At 37.2% G+C, this 19,910-nt stretch overlaps 3 protein-coding genes across 7 annotated transcripts in view; 1 reads left to right on the top strand and 2 right to left on the bottom strand.

Moving 5' to 3' along the window:
- Positions 1 to 273: 273 nt before the first annotated feature.
- LOC103136502 (protein MIS12 homolog) lies at positions 274 to 2,815 on the bottom strand. 2 transcript variants are annotated; one of them, XM_016670348.1, is made up of 2 exons: positions 2,361 to 2,815; positions 274 to 844 (listed from the first exon to the last, which is right to left on the bottom strand). In XM_016670348.1, exons 1-2 carry the CDS (start codon positions 2,775 to 2,777, stop codon positions 566 to 568), a joined length of 696 nt encoding a protein of 231 aa, XP_016525834.1. In that variant the 5' UTR covers positions 2,778 to 2,815; the 3' UTR covers positions 274 to 565. The 2 variants fall into 2 exon arrangements, with proteins under 2 accessions (XP_016525834.1, XP_007549841.1); XM_007549779.2 differs by having other exon boundaries at positions 274 to 847; positions 2,364 to 2,815.
- Positions 2,816 to 8,072: 5,257 nt separating this feature from the next.
- On the bottom strand, positions 8,073 to 10,738 carry LOC103136503 (protein MIS12 homolog). 2 transcript variants are annotated; one of them, XM_016670349.1, is made up of 2 exons: positions 10,160 to 10,738; positions 8,073 to 8,643 (listed from the first exon to the last, which is right to left on the bottom strand). In XM_016670349.1, the coding sequence occupies exons 1-2, from the start codon at positions 10,577 to 10,579 to the stop codon at positions 8,365 to 8,367; spliced, it is 699 nt and encodes a 232-aa protein (XP_016525835.1). In that variant the 5' UTR covers positions 10,580 to 10,738; the 3' UTR covers positions 8,073 to 8,364. The 2 variants fall into 2 exon arrangements, with proteins under 2 accessions (XP_016525835.1, XP_007549843.1); XM_007549781.2 differs by having other exon boundaries at positions 8,073 to 8,646; positions 10,163 to 10,738.
- Positions 10,739 to 12,137: 1,399 nt separating this feature from the next.
- Positions 12,138 to 19,910, top strand: part of ppm1g (protein phosphatase, Mg2+/Mn2+ dependent, 1G) — a 14,215-nt gene continuing 6,442 nt past the window's right edge. Inside the window, exons 1-9 of one of the 3 annotated variants that reach the window (XM_007549778.2) lie at positions 12,138 to 12,281; positions 12,539 to 12,667; positions 14,981 to 15,050; positions 15,753 to 15,838; positions 16,818 to 16,947; positions 17,046 to 17,160; positions 17,253 to 17,440; positions 19,042 to 19,223; positions 19,312 to 19,437. In XM_007549778.2, the coding sequence (XP_007549840.1) occupies positions 12,557 to 12,667; positions 14,981 to 15,050; positions 15,753 to 15,838; positions 16,818 to 16,947; positions 17,046 to 17,160; positions 17,253 to 17,440; positions 19,042 to 19,223; positions 19,312 to 19,437 (1,008 nt within the window). In that variant the 5' untranslated portion in view covers positions 12,138 to 12,281; positions 12,539 to 12,556. Of the gene's footprint in view, positions 12,282 to 12,538; positions 12,668 to 14,980; positions 15,051 to 15,752; positions 15,839 to 16,817; positions 16,948 to 17,045; positions 17,161 to 17,249; positions 17,441 to 19,041; positions 19,224 to 19,311; positions 19,438 to 19,910 lie in introns of those variants that run through there. The other 2 variants (XM_007549777.2, XM_016670400.1) reach the window with 2 other exon arrangements.

Raw genomic sequence — 19,910 nt, 5'->3', positions numbered from 1 at the left:
TTTTAGCTTCAGTCAATAAGGGAAAACAAGGTTACGGCGATTGAACTACATTTGTATATCTTAAAATGTACACAAATTCAGATTTCTTGCTTTTATGAAAGGAATGGGCGGAGTTGTGGAGTGTGTGACGTCAGGTACAAAGGAGCAATGGTTATGCCATACTGATGTGCCGGTGTATGTAAAAAAAAATGGAATTAAAGAATAAATTGTTAAAGAAGAGGGCTGTGGACCAGTTTGTAAAATGTGAGAAGAAAAATATTCAAATAATCAAAATCCAGTATCTGAGTCATTTAATTCACTTAACTGCAAAATCCAAGTAATTACAACATATTGACAAATTCTGCAACATTCTGGGTCAACTGGGAAAACTCATTTATTTGATACAGATGCATTTCTCCAAGCTGAGTAACACATGGACACAGCGCCCCCTATTGGAGAACAATGGCGTTGCTTCCTTTTGAAAAATCGACTCAAATCAGTGAGCTGCTGCTTCTGTCATTTTATAGCTCTATAAACATTAAAAACATCACCACAGTGATTTATTATTTACAATGCACCTCAGCTCTCAGCACAGCTCAATGTTTTTGCTGTGGACCAGAACCTCATTGACGGCCCTCTGCAGCTTCTTAACGGACTGCATGACGAGGCGGAAGCTTTCCTGGAAGTTTCCGTTCCCTTCCTTCGCCCAGGCTGCCTGCGTCTCTCTGACCCAGGCCAGGATGTCGTCCAGCTGCTGCTGCACCTCCCTCTGCTCCTCCAGCTCGGCCAGCAGAGCTTGTCTGGCACAAACCTCCGCTTCGTAGGCTCTGTGGAGGTCTGTCAGGGACGACTCGAGCTTCAGCACTTCCTGGATGGAGCAGCACCAACGGAGGAGTTAGATTTATTACATAGGAACGATTGAGACGCAAAACAACTACAGATGTTGTAATTATCTGTTGCTGAACAAGGCGCTAGATAAGACTAGAGCTGGGCGATAAGTCGATTTTATTGATTAATCAAAGTTTTGGTTTTTGAAGATTTAATTTTTGGAAAACCTGGATTTTTTTTGTTACTAATGCACTTCTTGAGTTTCCATAATTCAGAGTGATGTCAGCACGCACAGGGTCGCCATCTTGTTTGTCAAGCGTGTTTTAAAACTTCTATTTATTTTAAAACTCTACAGTGGAATATTATGACCAGGCTAAGAATTACTAATGTGTTAAAGATTAATAGTTAATCTATTAAGTATTAAAAGATTAATTAAAAATGTGTTAAAAGTATCAAATTATTATCAGTAGCAGGAATTGAAATGATCTTACAAACAGCTATTTCAAAGAAATAACCACATGAATTGAGCTGATTGTCAGATCATGTTAACTAATGTTTGTTCTCATGAAAACAAAATTTTCTTGTAATTTCAATACATTTTTTTTCTGTTAAAATTAAGACTGTATTCTTGCAATTAAACAAAGACTATTGTAGTCTGGCTCTAATAGTCCATCGAACCAAAGGATCATTTTAGAAACCAAACAAAACAAAAACTGTCCCAGCTGCAGAAGGCAGCTCTGACAGAGCTTTTGAACCAGCTCTGAGCTGCAGAGCTGCAATTAAATGGTTTTTATTTATTATTTTTCATACATCTTAAAGGAATCGGTCCTGGAGGGCAGGTCCTGCATGTTTTAGTTCTCTCCCTGGTGGTAGCAACAACCTTTTCAGCTCGTCAGTGTTCTTCTTAGGCCTTCTAATGAGCCATCATCTGATCCAGGTGTGTTAAACCAGGGAGAGAACTAAAACATGCAGGATGCCGGCCAGGACCGACTTTGGGCACCACTGCTTAAAACAACCCTATCAAAATCAAGCCTAAAGCTATTAATAGCATAAAAGCATAATAAACTAACAAAATGTGAAAAGTATTTACCTAGATTAGTCCAAATTAATCCTTGTGTCAGTTATTGTGGATGATATTCTTGTTGTGATAAATTATATTATTGTTGCTTTAAGATATTTTGCACGTAATATAACAATAATAGCTTAACAATACAAGAACACATTCTCCGAGATCAATAATCTTTAAATCTAGTTAACATTTAATACTGGAACTGGAAGACATTTTACATATTAAAAATAAAGAAAGAAAACAACAAATATAATGAATTATGAACTCTCTGTAAACAAAATTGTCCTTCAAACAAAAGGTCTAGTTCAGATCAAAGCACCAGACTGAAAACTTGTGTCATCTAATTTTTGGCAGAGAAAGAGAAAAAAGATAAATCATGCAAAAGGAAATTGCAGAGCTGGTTTTAATCATGCGATTAATCGACTTATTGCGACAGGCCTATATTGTGAAGCAGAGACGGTATTTATAAACCCTTCCCTCCCCTCACTTGTACATCTTGGGGGTATTTCTCATGGGGCTGGTCCTCGGGCAGCAGGACATTCGGTGGTATGGTGAAACATCGGCTCATCAGCAGCGCCTCCATCCGCTCCGACAGCTGCTTGAAGCGCTTCTCCAGGAACTGCTGCAGCTGGCGGGTGCACTCTCTGGCCCGGGACCGGAGCAGCTCCTCGGGCACATCCGTCCCGCTCTTCCCCAGCTCCCTGACACACACCTTCTCCACCAAGGCTAAGATGTCGCACAGGCTTTCATGGAAGGAGCTGTAGATCCGAATCATGCAGGTCTGAGGGGTGAAGCTGAAAAACTGCGTTTCGTAGAGTTTCAGAGTCGAAGAACAGAAGCGGTCACTTTCTTCCTCGTCTGCCCCGACAGTTTTCATAAATGACTCTGTTTCCCGCGCCATATTGAACTAGCATCAACGTTTCTTTTTGTTCTTCTTCTTTAGATTTTAACGATAGCTGGTATCCAGTATTGTTGCACTACTGCCATCTGTTGGATCATAATAGCTATACCTCAAATTCTCCTAATGGGCCCGGTATTGTTTAAAAAAAACAAATATATTTTCCTTCATTACTATTTAACTGAGCAACTACACTCTCAAATTTCATATTAAAACAATATTAAAACTTTTTTCCATATTCAGTAATCTTCTTTGATTCACTTATTTCCTACAGCTAATAAAAACGTGTTCCATCGTTTCTACAGCATCACACCAGTTACATAATGGTAATACCGTAATACGGGACATAATTCTACTTCATATAGGCTCAAATAATTAGATATTATTTTTGAAATATTAATCTTTAATTCAGGAATCACTAGTTGCTTCAGTTTTTTGATCTTTTGAACCATTAGTATAAATTTGTAAATAATCATTATATTTATTTGGTATTTGATTATAAAATTCTTGGCCAATATCTGAAATATTACTTTTCTTAATATTTGATAATGATCTATCTACATTAATGTATTTCCATGTCCATGTGGGTCTCAAAGGCCACAATACTGGTGGACTAAATTCTTTATGTACATTAAATGTTTTTTGCTCTGTCCTCCCCAACCCACCCAAAACTATTTGTTCCTTTCCTCTTTCACAACACTTTTCTAATACTTTCTTAACTGGATAATCTTCATTAAATTTATCCAATAATTAAGCATTATCTGCTGTTTTCAGATACATAACAGCGTTTCTCCTGATTCTACTTGATTTTCCTGAGTCTACTTCTACCTGGAGTTGACTCAACAGAAATTTTACTCAAATAAGAGTAATACTTCATAATAAAACTATTCAAGTAAAAACATATAAAAACGAATTCAATAGTAAAAATACTTCTAAAAGTACACTGTAACTGAGTAAATGTAACTAGTTACTACACAACTCTGCAAGTCTATGGTTTGACTTTTTGGAAAAAGTGATCTATTTGGAACGATTGACCTATTTATTACGATGGCGTATTAGGGCCATTAAAAGAGGAAGAGTATCCCCCACCCCCCCCTCCCAAAGAAGACATAGCCATTTTTTTTATTAAATTCAGAAATTTTCTAGAAAAACAAGGAAATTTCAGAGTTTGAAAAGTCAAAAATTTGAAACTCAGAAATGCCCATGGTTTTTCTAGAATGTTTTTTAGATTAATCTAAAAATGCCAGTGTTTTCTAGCACTTTGACTTTGCATTCAAGAATTTCCTTTTTTGTCCTTGAAGAATTTCTGAGATAAATCTCAAAATTTCAGAGTTTTTTTCNTTTTTAAATCAAAGAATGACATTTCATAAACTATCAACTGGATGAATGCATTTTTACTCAGAGGTTTCACGTCTGAAAATATGCCTGAAGAGAAAGCAGTGTGTTTAATATGAGCAGTACCGACTCTGAACGCAGCTCTGGGGATTTTACAGCCATTAGATTTTAAAAGAGTAAAATTAAGCACAACAATAATCCAGTTTATTTTAAACGCCTGCTGCTTGTGCTAGATGTTATTTCCAGACAGTCGCTTTTGAAGGAGCGATCGTTAGGATGCAGAGAGCTCTAAAAACAGAAAGTGGTTCTCACACCTCTCCATTTGGACCCATCATTTTTCATGTCGGCCACAACTGGCAAACACACAAACACATCTGAAGAACACTAAAACAAAGGCTGCCTGTTTGCAACTGTTGTTGTTTCTCCACTGAGTTAGTTCTGCTTTACTTGGTTTAGACAGAAAACATGCTCCGTCTATAGACATAGTCTAACTATCCTTCAGTATTTGCTCAACGAAAGATTAAAAGTTTATCAATAAGTTAACAATAGTGTTTGCTTGACTTTATTTTTCCGCAATGATGTGACATTGCAGCATCAAATTTAAATAAGAGACATGAAAAATACTTCAGTTTTAAGTGTAGAAACTTTCATTAAACAAGCAACGTTCAATACAGCATATACAGACATACTACCTTATTTCAAGTTTACTTATTTAAAACTAAAAAATATAATAAAACAAATAACCATTCCCATTGACATGTCAGTTGACATAATTTGTTCAAAAAATTTCAAATCAGTGTTTTTATAGCCTGAATTTTTCCTCTGTGTTTACAATGGATAGAGTACGCAGATGCTGCCCCCTATTGATGAAAACATATATATGATTATTCATTCGTGTTGAACTTTTCCACACTGCATCTCCTCCAGAGTTATCATGGGTTTCTCTTACCATTTTGGTGGATTAAACATTCCTCTGAGATGTTCAAAGCTTTGCGGTATTGTTTTATAACTTTACCCTTAAAATTTACCTCAAATCTTTAACAAGTGTAATAAATTTCACTATCAATATCTTGTATCCCTTTCCTTCCACCTCAGAGTTTTACACTACACCACGTTTATCTACTTTTTAATTTTAGCGTTCATTTAGGGCAGATCCAGACCATCTAATACCTGCATAACAGAGTTTATAGCTAATCTGCATCACCCATCACCTGGAAACTTTAAAAGTTGGTTTAAATGAAAATATCAACAGTAAATATGATTTTTTAAAAATCTAACAAAACGCATTAAAGGTTGTGGTGAATAATGGACTCTTTTGCAAGGCAGTGTATTGTATAAAGGCTTTATATTATTATGGCACAAAACCTCTAACCTAACATCTGTTATTACTGTTATTTCCTTCAGTTTTGATATACCTGAACAACACTTTGTGTTTTAAAACGCTTCATAGATAAACAATAATGATGATCCTTAATGGGTGTAACAAAAAATTCTAATAAATGGTAATATAAAGTTAACTATATTCTTCTGTTATGCACACATTAAGGTCACACTGAGAGTCCGGCATATTAATACAAAAGGTAACAGAACCAGAAATCAAAAGAGGAAAGAAAGCAAAACTTTTGGCCATTTGCAACTACGTCACTTATTAATTCGAGGCGCCTTAATGGACATCGGAAGTGACGGACGGGAGTATTAAACAAAGCAAGTAAAGTTATTTTCCAAAGTTGTTTTAGCCAGTTTATTCATGGTCAAGCTGCCGTAATTTGTCTGTGAACGTAACGCACCTGGTTGGGGCTCATAGACGCCGGTATTTACAAACAGCTAGCTTAGAAACCGACCTATACCTCGTCAAATTACCGACTTTGCCTGAATTTACACCAAATTATGTCGTGAACGGCGATTCACCTTACACCGGAGCAGACTTAAAAACGTACAAAGGACGATATGCTAACCAGTTTTTTCCGTACATGCTGGGCTACATGACGGTGCGGCCCTGTCTCCAGAGTTACTATTGGTTAGCTGCGTACCTTCTCCATAATGCGATATTTGATATCTTTCTAATCATGCTTATAAAGTTTATTAATGTTAATCCTCTTTCTGGAAGAAGTTTCCTGGTGGTCTAGTGTTTTCATTGGAGCAACTTTCGATGAATGTCTGCAAAGGAATCTGGTGAAAAATCCCTTGATCTTCCCAGGAAGATGTTTGAACGTTGAACTTTCAGCTCTGAAAGGTCGAGAGGATGGAAGCTTTTTTTTTTTTTAACTTTCGTGGGTTCCTCACCTTCGTGCAATCTAATGAAAAGGTCCTTTATTATGATTTTGGTTTCTCCAATTACATCATTGAAGGCGTGACTCCTCATAGGGTCGTCGGAGTCTGAGGTGGAACTGACTCTATCTATTGACGATGCATTTCTCAGTACGTTGAACATGGAGGTCTCCGTAGACCTTTACGACTTTTGCAAACGCTTCAGGCACCTTATTACCGACGATCGCCTCCACGGCTTCATTCATCCTTTGGGAGATTAGGCAGAACGTTAGACGTAAATAGTTTCTCCCAAAATCTTGGCCAGAACGCCGTTGGTGCTGCGAGCGGGTCTCCAGTCGAAAGATGCATCCATTCCATCCAGGTCAGGTTGACGAAAAGGGGGTGGATTACACCCCTCAGGGTGTTGACGGTGACAGCCTGGGTCTCTTCAGATTTAGAAATCATAGACGTATATAGTTTGAGAAGCTTCAAGTTTTCTGCTCAACTAGAGAACATCAAGAAATAATCCGGGTTTGCGACAAACGAGTGCAAAGTGACGGTTAGAGAAAAAGAACGAGCAAATACAGAGCCTGAAGTGTGACGTCCGTTCATACGTCATAGGCATCAAACCCGCCCGCACAATAGTCTTAGAATCTCTATTTTTTATTTACAATAATATGTACAACAAGTTACATAAACAGTAACTAAAAGAACGTCAAGGCTTAAGGAAGGCAAAAGGGGAAAAAATACATACAGGAAAAGGTTAAATACAGCAAATTAGGGCAGATTACATGAGAAATTCTTTACAAATTGAAGTAATCTTTGGTACAGTACTTCAGAGAATACAAATATGAAGAAACAGGCACAAAAGGCACTCAATTTGGGTTTAAACTTAAGAAATTTGCAGCTGTGGGTAAAAAAAAAATAGCTAAAATTAATATTAAATACTTAATTTTTTTGGAGTGTTTAAACAGAAAAGGCCATATAATATAGTTTTAAAGTTAAACTAAATGGTATGTCTATTTCCAATTTTCTTTTTATCTTTCCAAAATATTTGAATATACGAGCAATCCCAGAAAAGTTGAGTGAGGATTTCCTCAGAGTTATGACAAAATGAACATAAAGGGTCTACATTTGGATGTTACTTAAATATTTTATTATTAACAGGTGGTCTTATGACCTCACGTAATAAGTCTTGTGACGACGTGACGTCAAACTACGCAAGTGGACGATTTGCCCATAAACACGTTAAAGCTGCTGTATAGAACTGGTGTTGGCTGTGTAAAGACCAACTTAGTCAGTTACTTTTGTTTAGTGTGACTGCCGTTAATGTTCTGTACTTTTATTTTGGTAAAGGTGGCTATGGTAAAAACAGTTCTATCTGAAAGCTAAAGCACAATAAAGGTTAACAGCAAGGCAGAAAAACACATCAAAGGCAACTTAATTTTAGCTTCAGTCAATAAGGGAAAACAAGGTTACGGCGATTGAACTACATTTGTATATCTTAAAATGTACACAAATTCAGATTTCTTGCTTTTATGAAAGGAATGGGCGGAGTTGTGGAGTGTGTGACGTCAGGTACAAAGGAGCAATAGTTACGCCATACTGATGTGCCGGTGTATGTAAAAAAAATGGAATTAAAGAATAAATTGTTAAAGAAGAGGGCTGTGGACCAGTTTGTAAAATGTGAGAAGAAAAATATTCAAATCATCAAAATCCAGTATCTGAGTCATTTAATTCACTTAACTGCAAAATCCAAGTAATTACAACATATTGACAAATTCTGCAACATTCTGGGTCAACTGGGAAAACTCATTTATTTGATACAGATGCATTTCTCCAAGCTGAGTAACACATGGACACAGCGCCCCCTATTGGAGAACAATGGCGTTGCTTCCTTTTGAAAAATCGACTCAAATCAGTGAGCTGCTGCTTCTGTCATTTTATAGCTCTATAAACATTAAAAACATCACCACAGTGATTTATTATTTACAATGCACCTCAGCTCTCAGCACAGCTCAATGTTTTTGCTGTGGACCAGAACCTCATTGACGGCCCTCTGCAGCTTCTTAACGGACTGCATGACGAGGCGGAAGCTTTCCTGGAAGTTTCCGTTCCCTTCCTTCGCCCAGGCTGCCTGCGTCTCTCTGACCCAGGCCAGGATGTCGTCCAGCTGCTGCTGCACCTCCCTCTGCTCCTCCAGCTCGGCCAGCAGAGCTTGTCTGGCACAAACCTCCGCTTCGTAGGCTCTGTGGAGGTCTGTCAGGGACGACTCGAGCTTCAGCACTTCCTGGATGGAGCAGCACCAACGGAGGAGTTAGATTTATTACATAGGAACGATTGAGACGCAAAACAACTACAGATGTTGTAATTATCTGTTGCTGAACAAGGCGCTAGATAAGACTAGAGCTGGGCGATAAGTCGATTTTATTGATTAATCAAAGTTTTGGTTTTTGAAGATTTAATTTTTGGAAAACCTGGATTTTTTTTGTTACTAATGCACTTCTTGAGTTTCCATAATTCAGAGTGATGTCAGCACGCACAGGGTCGCCATCTTGTTTGTCAAGCGTGTTTTAAAACTTCTATTTATTTTAAAACTCTACAGTGGAATATTATGACCAGGCTAAGAATTACTAATGTGTTAAAGATTAATAGTTAATCTATTAAGTATTAAAAGATTAATTAAAAATGTGTTAAAAGTATCAAATTATTATCAGTAGCAGGAATTGAAATGATCTTACAAACAGCTATTTCAAAGAAATAACCACATGAATTGAGCTGATTGTCAGATCATGTTAACTAATGTTTGTTCTCATGAAAACAAAATTTTCTTGTAATTTCAATACATTTTTTTTCTGTTAAAATTAAGACTGTATTCTTGCAATTAAACAAAGACTATTGTAGTCTGGCTCTAATAGTCCATCGTACCAAAGGATCATTTTAGAAACCAAACAAAACAAAAACTGCCCCAGCTGCAGAAGGCAGCTCTGACAGAGCTTTTGAACCAGCTCTTAGCTGCAGAGCTGCAATTAAATGGTTTTTATTTATTATTTTTCATACATCTTAAAGGAATCGGTCCTGGAGGGCAGGTCCTGCATGTTTTAGTTCTCTCCCTGGTGGTAGCAACAACCTTTTCAGCTCGTCAGTGTTCTTCTTAGGCCTTCTAATGAGCCATCATCTGATCCAGGTGTGTTAAACCAGGGAGAGAACTAAAACATGCAGGATGCCGGCCAGGACCGACTTTGGGCACCACTGCTTAAAACAACCCTATCAAAATCAAGCCTAAAGCTATTAATAGCATAAAAGCATAATAAACTAACAAAATGTGAAAAGTATTTACCTAGATTAGTCCAAATTAATCCTTGTGTCAGTTATTGTGGATGATATTCTTGTTGTGATAAATTATATTATTGTTGCTTTAAGATATTTTGCACGTAATATTACAATAATAGCTTAACAATACAAGAACACATTCTCCGAGATCAATAATCTTTAAATCTAGTTAACATTTAATATTGGAACTGGAAGACATTTTACATATTAAAAATAAAGAAAGAAAACAACAAATATAATGAATTATGAACTCTCTGTAAACAAAATTGTCCTTTAAACAAAAGGTCTAGTTCAGATCAAAGCACAATACTGAAAACTTGTGTCATCTAATTTTTGGCAGAGAAAGAGAAAAAAGATAAATCATGCAAAAGGAAATTGCAGAGCTGGTTTTAATCATGCGATTAATCGATTTATTGCGACAGGCCTATATTGTGAAGCAGAGACGGTATTTATAAACCCTTCCCTCCCCTCACTTGTACATCTTGGGGGTATTTCTCATGGGGCTGGTCCTCGGGCAGCAGGACATTCGGTGGTATGGTGAAACATCGGCTCATCAGCAGCGCCTCCATCCGCTCCGACAGCTGCTTGAAGCGCTTCTCCAGGAACTGCTGCAGCTGGCGGGTGCACTCTCTGGCCCGGGACCGGAGCAGCTCCTCGGGCACATCCGTCCCGCTCTTCCCCAGCTCCCTGACACACACCTTCTCCACCAAGGCTAAGATGTCGCACAGGCTTTCATGGAAGGAGCTGTAGATCCGAATCATGCAGGTCTGAGGGGTGAAGCTGAAAAACTGCGTTTCGTAGAGTTTCAGAGTCGAAGAACAGAAGCGGTCACTTTCTTCCTCGTCTGCTTCCCCTGCAGTTTTCATAAATGACTCTGTTTCCCGCGCCATATTGAACTAGCATCAACGTTTCTTTTTGTTCTTCTTCTTTAGATTTTAACGGTAGCTTGTATCCAGTATTGTTGCACTACTGCCATCTGTTGGATCATAATAGCTATACCTCAAATCCTCCTAATGGGCCCGGTATTGTTTAAAAAAAACAAATATATTTTCCTTCATTACTATTTAACTGAGCAACTACACTCTCAAATTTCATATTAAAACAATATTAAAACTTTTTTCCATATTCAGTAATCTTCTTTGATTCACTTATTTCCTACAGCTAATAAAAACGTGTTCCATCGTTTCTACAGCATCACACCAGTTACATAATGGTAATACCGTAATACGGGACATAATTCTACTTCATATAGGCTCAAATAATTAGATATTATTTTTGAAATATTAATCTTTAATTCAGGAATCACTAGTTGCTTCAGTTTTTTGATCTTTTGAACCATTAGTATAAATTTGTAAATAATCATTATATTTATTTGGTATTTGATTATAAAATTCTTGGCCAATATCTGAAATATTACTTTTCTTAATATTTGATAATGATCTATCTACATTAATGTATTTCCATGTCCATGTGGGTCTCAAAGGCCACAATACTGGTGGACTAAATTCTTTATGTACATTAAATGTTTTTGCTCTGTCCTCCCCAACCCACCCAAAACTATTTATTCCTTTCCTCTTTCACAACACTTTTCTAATACTTTCTTAACTGGATAATCTTCATTAAATTTATCCAATAATTAAGCATTATCTGCTGTTTTCAGATACATAACAGCGTTTCTCCTGATTCTACTTGATTTTCCTGAGTCTACTTCTACCTGGAGTTGACTCAACAGAAATTTTACTCAAATAAGAGTAATACTTCATAATAAAACTATTCAAGTAAAAACATATAAAAAGGAATTCAATAGTAAAAATACTTCTAAAAGTACACTGTAACTGAGTAAATGTAACTAGTTACTACACAACTCTGCCAGTCTATGGTTTGACTTTTTGGAAAAAGTGATCTATTTGGAACGACTGATCTATTTATTACGATGGCGTATTAGGGCCATTAAAAGAGGAAGAGTATCCCCCACCCCCCCTCCCAAAGAAGACATAGCCATTTTTTTTATTAAATTCAGAAATTTTCTAGAAAAACAAGGAAATTTCAGAGTTTGAAAAGTCAAAAATTTGAAACTCAGAAATGCCCATGGTTTTTCTAGAATGTTTTTTAGATTAATCTAAAAATGCCAGTGTTTTCTAGCACTTTGACTTTGCATTCAAGAATTTCCTTTTTTGTCCTTGAAGAATTTCTGAGATAAATCTCAAAATTTCAGAGTTTTTTTCCAGCACATTTTCGACTTTTGGGGCTCAGAAATTTCCTTATTTTTTTCTGGAACATTTCTGAGTTATTTTGGGCTTAAATTTACTCCTTTTTCTATCTAGATTGGTTTTGATACCATAATTTATGAATATTTTCCATAGAGGTACGTCAGTACATGGCGTGTTTCACAGTCAGTCCGGTAGGTGGCGGTAATGCGCCTTTCAAGTGGTTTACCAACCAGCTCGAGGTGGACAGAAGAGGAAGTAAAAGTAGCAGTAGCAGAAGGAGAGGGAGGAGAAGACAGCGGCTTTTATCGCTACACGTGTAATAATTTCTATGTGAATCTACCACCTTCACCTTTTATAAGCTAAACCTGCTCGGTCAGAAAAGGTAGGTTTGCTGCGGCTCAGCGTGCCGCCTCTCGAAGGCTGCTGCCGGTTCCCGCTGGAAGTTGAGCCGGTTTGGCTGTTGTTAGCACCGAGCTGGTGCCTTTTTACTTTTTGTTATGCTGTTGCTAACTGCAGCTAGCTGGTTAGCGGAGGTAACCTGCGGAGCTGCTCAAATGAGACCAAACTTCACCCACTGATAATCCCGTGTCTTTATAAAAGGAACTAACTTGTGCTGTCATCCTCTCTCCCGGTGGGAAGCCACTGTAGACGAAGACCATGGGGGCATATCTGTCGCAGCCGAACACGACCAAGACCTCCTCCGACGGCGGCAACACCAGCATGAGCTACGGCTTCTCTGCCATGCAGGGCTGGCGGGTCTCCATGGAGGTGAGGCAGAAAGTCATTCACCGCTCAACCATCATGGTAGCTTGTTCACTGAACAATGAGAAATCTGTCTTCAGTGACAAAAATCCAGCGCATCAAAAACATGTTAAACGCCTGTTTGGTTATAGTAGTGTTTTAAAATAAATCCAGGAAAACAGCATTTTAGCAGACATTTCACTAAACAATCTGACTTCGTGTGACATCCCACCCCCTTATAACGTCTGTTAACCGGCATTCATGGACATCAGTCATTCCTATTACTGGGATCCATCTATCAGACACAAAACATTAATTATTGGGTTATCTTTATATGCCATCTTACATTTAAAAGAATCTTGTTGGCAGATTAAACTAAAACATCTGTATATAATTTAATTACTTCAAACAAGCTGTTTGAATCTTGAATTTTGCATTTGCAAACATAATTCTCAAAATTAATCAATTAATAGCATAAGAAATGCATTTAACAGTTTTAATAATTCCTAAAAGTATTTTATTGTCAAATATTAATGAATCACAGACACTTAAGATATCACCAATCTGTCCGAAGACTTTAAAATATCTCACAGGGTTTCCCCCCAGTGTATTATAAGCCTGGCGGGCCACCAGGCTTTACTTTGCCCCCACCAGCTTAGCATTACTTAAGTCTTTTTAAAATGTTTGCATTATTTAAGACTTTATAGTTGGTGATAAGGTGTCAATCTTTCAATAACACTTAATTATCAAGTGATATTTTCAAATTTCCTGTCAACTTTAAACATTTTTTAACTCAAAACATGTTTGAGTTATAAAATGACGGGCCACTGGATGAATGACTGCCGTAGCACCCAACCACCAGGCTTAGCAAGTTATTTTCTGAGGGAAACCTTGTTTTCTCAGTCACGGGGCATTTTGCACTTGTTCCACCACTTGCTATGTGTAACAGTGAGCATAAATTTAGGTAGAAATGCCAGTTCTTTCATCGCATCACCATTTCTAGGTGTGCAATGGAAGAAGAAATTGATCTGTTCTTGATCATGGACCCCCGTCCAGCATAACATTGTTGGGCTGAATGAGCTCCTTTGTTTGGGTTGTCCTTCACAAAGAATGTTATAATCTTTCCCCCATATTGAGCACATGTTTTGCTCTTTGCTGTTCTTATGGTATGCAGATAAAAGGTCAGGAAAACGCTACAATGGAAGAGAGCATGCATTTAATGAATCACATGGAGCAAAACGCTAGCAAAACAAAGATATGAACCTAAGAGTTGTGCATCTGGGTGAGCTTCACTCTTGCTGCATTTATCCTACACATCTGTGTGCAGAGGAAAATTATTGTTGAAGCTCCAGTCAAAATGAATTCAGACGCATGTTTTTAAACATTTTTACCATTTGAAGACATCATATTAGTTGTAAAAAATGTAATCATCATGCAACGTTTGTATTCCTTTAGTCAGAATCTCTGGGTTCCTTCATTACCAGTCAAATATTGGGAAGGAGAGAAAAGGGTTTTCTTTAGTGTGGAGGAAAATTTAGCAGAGGCGAAGCTCACTTTAAATCTGTGGCAGCTGTTCAGATCAAAATAAAATTAACTGTTGAGATGAATAAGTAAAAGAAAACATAGCAACCAGAGATGACCAGATGAATCTTGTTATTATTAAGCTAGAATGCACACCAGTTTTTATAGACCAAAACTGGTGCGCATTCTTAGTTTTAATCCAGTCGGTGAATAATAAACATTTTCAGGAATTAACTTGAATGTGAGCTGAAGTGGTTTGAAAGCCACTGATCTAAACTTGTCAGATCCGAACATGAAACTTCTCCCTTAAATTGTTGTGACTTACCAGATTAACTCAGCCTGAAGGAAAATGATATTCACCTTCATTTGCAGTGACCTGAGGTGAATCGAGGAAGAAACAATGCAAACAAATCCAAGAAAAAATAAAATAAAAACTGCAGAAACGTGATATTTTCACGGACTTGTTCCACCAATGCCTGAATTTTCACATACAGCTTTTATTTGTATCCAGGTTAATTTAGTACCTCCACAATCCCAATTTATATTTTGTATACATTTAGCTAAACCATTGGGTATCTTTTTTGTTTGTAGTTAAGTTTTTTCATGATTTAAACAGATAAACGGTGAATAAAATGAAGAAAGTTGAGCCTAAATTTTATGCATTTCTGAAGGCTTATGAAATGGAGATTGAGCCTTAAACTATTATCTCTCTGTTTATAGATATTATTTATGAAATGTATTTGTCACTCCTGAACATAAATTTGGACACTTTTTCCCACCAGCTTTTTGTTGATGTTTTGATTCGTTTAATTTTTTCAGGACGCTCACAACTGCATCCCAGACTTTGACGAAGAGACGGCCATGTTTGCTGTGTATGACGGCCACGGAGGTAATTAAATTAAAGTTTTTAAGTGAAATTAAAGTTCCTCTAAAAGAGTTTGGAGTCTGATTTTACCTTTTTCCAGGTGTAGATTATTTATATTTCCGTTTTTCGTCTCCGTCTCATCCAATATGTTCTTCTAATGGCACGATCCTGGCAGATTACATCTCAGTTTCCTCCATTTTGAAAGTGGCTGCATATTCTATTTAATTTTATGAAGTTGCTGCTTTATTGATGTTGGTTAATTGTGTGTTTATTTTAATTTGTGAACGTTTGGAGAACTTCTATAGGTATATTTCCATCTCAAATGTGGCGCACATTAAACAATTTTTATATCATTGAATGTTTATTGAAAGCATAGGTGCTGCAGATGTTTCAGGTTTTACTCGGGTGACAAAGATTCATCTTTAGACCAAACAATATAGACGTTTGTTATGCGTTTCCTTATTTGCAGCTAATTTTCACTTCCCAGACCACAGTAAAAACATTTGGTGTGAATTTATACATGATAAATGTTTTTACTATTTGAAATCTGAAGAAGTGTTTTAAAATGCAATCAGGGAAACTTTTATTGTCTGATAAGCAAACTTTGTTTTAGTCAGTTTACTTTATGACAGCTCGGCTGTTTTTCTGCCGTTTCCATGGTGACCTGCTTTGTTTGCTTTACATGCCGCTCTGCTGCCCTGAGGGTTTATATCTCCTGCTTTTTAGGTGAAGAGGTGGCTCTGTACTGTTCAAAGTATCTTCCTGACATCATCAAGGAGCAGCGGACGTACAAAGACGGGAAGCTGCAGAAGGTGAGGAGCCGATAAATTAGAAACTAATTAACAAGTTGTTTCATCTCAGAGGAGAAGTCGTGTCACTTCATCACACACAGAATGTGTTTGGATCGTTAAAAACTTGCTTTTAATCCAGGGTTGTACGGGTTGTTAAGATACTTGAAAATGCTTAAAGATTAGTTGTTTTAAATGTTTTATATTTAAACTGTTACTGTTTTGTAACATAGGGCAATCTGACGCTTAATTAAATAATTTTTCCTAGAAAACGTTTGGTATTTTCATAAATCTAATAAAGATTTTCTCACTGTCTGAAGTGAAATCAGATTAAACTTCTTTTATTTACAGAATCACCAAAATTATTTATATTTGCTAAATACCAAGTAGCTTAGCAAGAACATTTTTAGAGATTTTTTAAGTTTTTTTTTAACTTTCTTCGTATATTGTTTTGAAGCATTAATTTGAACATGAAAGTAATTTACCTTTACATGATTATTTTGAAATATGTTATTTTAATTAATATTTGAGTCAATAACTTATTGATCTGTGTAACTGTTGGCTAATATTTCATACATTAAACAATGTTATTAAAATTGTGAAAAGATCAATCTCTTCCAATGAAGATATGCATAAACAGCCATTCAGAGCCGGGGGGAGGGTCTTAGTGCTGTCCATCAACATCTTGAACGCCCTGCTAAATGTGCGTATGTCAGAGAAACGGCTCGCTGTTACAGAAAAACAGCCATGCTAACTAACCTTAGCATTCACAACAAGCCATGATGGGTGCAGCGTAGGAGAGGGGGCTGATTGACAGTAATAAGACCCGCCTCCTGGCTCGGATTGGTTGTTTCTAGATAGCACTGGTAGAAGAGGATGTCAAATTAAAATTAAAATAAAAAATCCTGCAGATTCTCTCATATACAACAAAACATTTTTTGAAGCAGACACATACTGCAGCTTTAAGGACGTTTTACAAAGCGAACATTATTCATGCTTGCAGGCGCTGGAGGACGCATTTCTAGCCATCGACGGCAGAATAACCACAGAGGAGGTCATCAAGGAGCTGGTGCAGATCTCCGGTCGCCCCGCCGAGGAGCCGCCGTCTGAGAAGGTGGCAGAGGAGGACGACTGTAAGCTCAAAAAACCTCTGATGGCTGAAAACGTGAAACTATCTGTCTATAAACGCAACATCAACGTGACTTTGTGATCCCGTTTCTCCTCATGTCAGTGGACAACGAGGAGGCAGCGTTGCTCCATGAGGAGGCCACCATGACCATAGAGGAGCTGCTGGTTCGCTACGGCCAAAACCTCAACGCCGTCAAACACGCAGCGGCAGCCGCCAGGTACTGCAGACACAACGTTCACAGGTTTTACTGCAGCAGCAGAGGGAAGGGAGTCCCTGAAGTTCAACGTTCTCCTCCGTTTTCCTCAGCAGCGCAGCTAAGAAGGCCTCCGCCCAGAACACAGAGGTCTCGAAGGATAAAGGAGAAGATCCTGAGAAGAAAGGAGTGAACGGAGAGGTGAACGAGGAGGAGGGAGATGGGAAAGTGAAGGAAGGAGCGGCGTGTGGGTCCAAACTGAGAGCCTGTCGGAGAACAGGAGGCAGTGAGGGGAGCAGTTCAGGTAAAATTACACTCGGGCTTCATACAGGTGCTTGAAATCCTTGAAAATCCTTGAATCTCAATGAGGTGTTTGTTTGGAAAGTGCTTAATTTCTGTATGAAGTCCTTGAAAGTGCTTGATATTCAAACTGCACAGTTTTAATAATAAATTGCAACTTGTTGCTTGATTAAACATGTTTATATATTTTCATACACCTGATAAAATTACACTTTTTTTCTCGCTGTCTGAAATTAAATCAGGCTTTTGTTTTAGAGAATTACCAAATTTATTTCAATTCGCTAAAAGTCATAAAACTTCACAAGAAGTTTTTATTAGACATTTTCTTGTAACTTACTTTGCATATTGTGTTTAAGAACTTAATTTAAACAGGAAAGTCATTTACATTAGCACGATTAGTTTGGATTGTTTAAATGTAATGAATATTTATTCTCAACTCAATGAGTTATTGATCTGTATGTTTGAATAAAGTTTGGCTCCTATTTTATATGTTAAACAACGTTATTGAAATTAACATTAATTTTGTGAAATTAGTGTTTGTGAGACAGACATTTCATTTCCAAATGAAATGAAATATCATTTGGAAATGACATTTCCAAATGATATTTCTAAACTAAAATTTTAAGTAAATTTTAGTTTACCTAAAATTTAGGTAAAAGTAGAAGTAAATTGTAAAAGTAGAAGTAGATTGTAAAATACAACTATAGGATGTTATTAATAACAGTAATACCTTTTATTATGTGCAATCTTTCTATGTTCGTCTCAGATACTGTACTTTGACTTCACAATAGAAACATTCAGGTTTAGTGTATTTATTTTAGCAAAAGAGGAAATCAAGTTTGTGGTTAACGTCAGTCCAGCAGCTTCTATCCCTATACATTAAATAAAATACAATAAATAACCCTAAATACAGAGCAATATCTCCCAATGAGCCGCTAGCAGCAGTCAACGTTTGTAAAATTAAACACAGCTAAAATGGACAACATTAATAATGACAGTTAGAAAACATGGCAAAGTTGTTCTTGAAACACTGTATATTATTAAATTTGTCTAAAATATATGTTAAAATATAATATTTGTGATGAAAACACAGAGCTTATTCTAATACATGTCACAGTTACCGATGGCAACAGGAAAAAAGGGGGGGGAGGGGAGCGACAGTTACCGGTTGCTACGGTAACCGCCAACTGCCAAGAGCAGCGCAACAGAAGTTAAAGCGCCAATAAATATCTGGAGAAACAACTTGTTGATTATATAAAATAAAGTCAGAGAATTAATTAACTAATTTTGAGAAACTTCACTTCTTTAATATTGTTAAAATTAAAACTTGTTATATATATAATACTGAAGTTATCAGCTTTTAGCTGATGATGAACATTACTTAAAAAGGGACAATACAATTCAAACATTAATGTCACCATTTGATGACAGATTATAGCAAACGCTAATTCACATCTACAGTTCGTTTGTATTTTTTACCTCCAAAGTGTGGTGCTGGAAAAAGAAAATACCCAAGTGTTAGAATTTTATTGTGAAAGTGTACAAAACCTGTCCAGAGGTCTTCATAAAGTAGATATTTATTTCTTCTTCTTCACTTTGTTCCAGTTGAGAGTGGAGAGTCAGGAAGCTCCAACGGAGAGGAGAAAGCTGGGAAAGCAGAAGGAGACGCCGGGCCTTCCTGCTCCTCTGCGTCCTCAAAAGTCACTGGAGACTCAAAATCCAGATTCTTTGACGACAGCGAAGAGTCTGAGGAGGGAGAGGAGGAGGAGGAGGGGAGTGACGAAGAGGTGAGAAGAGGGGACCAGAATAAACTGCGAAAGTTCACACTGAGTCACTTTGTTGAGCTTTGCTTCAACTTTTTCTGTTTCCTCTCAGGATGGGAGCGATGAGGAAGAAGCAGACAGCAGTGAGCTGGAAGAAGAGGACACAGAGGAGGGAGAGGAAGAGTCTGAGGATGAAGAGGAGGAGATGTGTCTACCAGGAATGGATGGAAAAGAAGAGGTCTGTAGAAACATTAGATATTTGGCTCTTGAATTTAAGGTATATTCATTACAGATACACAAATGCATATTGGATAAACTTTGAGGAAGAGTTCATCCACTTCTTAACTCGAATGAAGAGCCTCAGTCTTCTGCACAAACAGACGCTGCTGCACATCTGCTTCCTGATTAGTCCAAGCTGTGACGTTAACGTGTGAGGAGCTGCTGTCTTGTTGGGAAGTTACAACATGATGCGCATCAGAGAGTCAGAAAATGAAGAAAAAGTTTAGTTCAAGTGGCTAAACTACAAGACCCATAATGCAAAGCAGCAGAAAGCCACGTCATTATCCATATTAATTAGTATTGTTTTGGATATTTAAAATGTTTTCCAGTTTCAGTGTTAAATATTCTTTAGAAATTGAAGTTTGGGTTTTTTTTTTTATCTATGAGTGGGAATGCTTGGAAATTATGAGAAATCAAAATTTTTATTATGAA

Source organism: Poecilia formosa, unplaced genomic scaffold (genome assembly GCF_000485575.1).
Source record: "Poecilia formosa unplaced genomic scaffold, Poecilia_formosa-5.1.2 Scaffold33, whole genome shotgun sequence".
In the NCBI taxonomy this organism is placed as follows: domain Eukaryota; kingdom Metazoa; phylum Chordata; class Actinopteri; order Cyprinodontiformes; family Poeciliidae; genus Poecilia; species Poecilia formosa.
The sequence above is the reverse complement of the archived record's forward strand: the minus strand, read 5'-3'. Positions and strand labels throughout refer to the sequence as shown.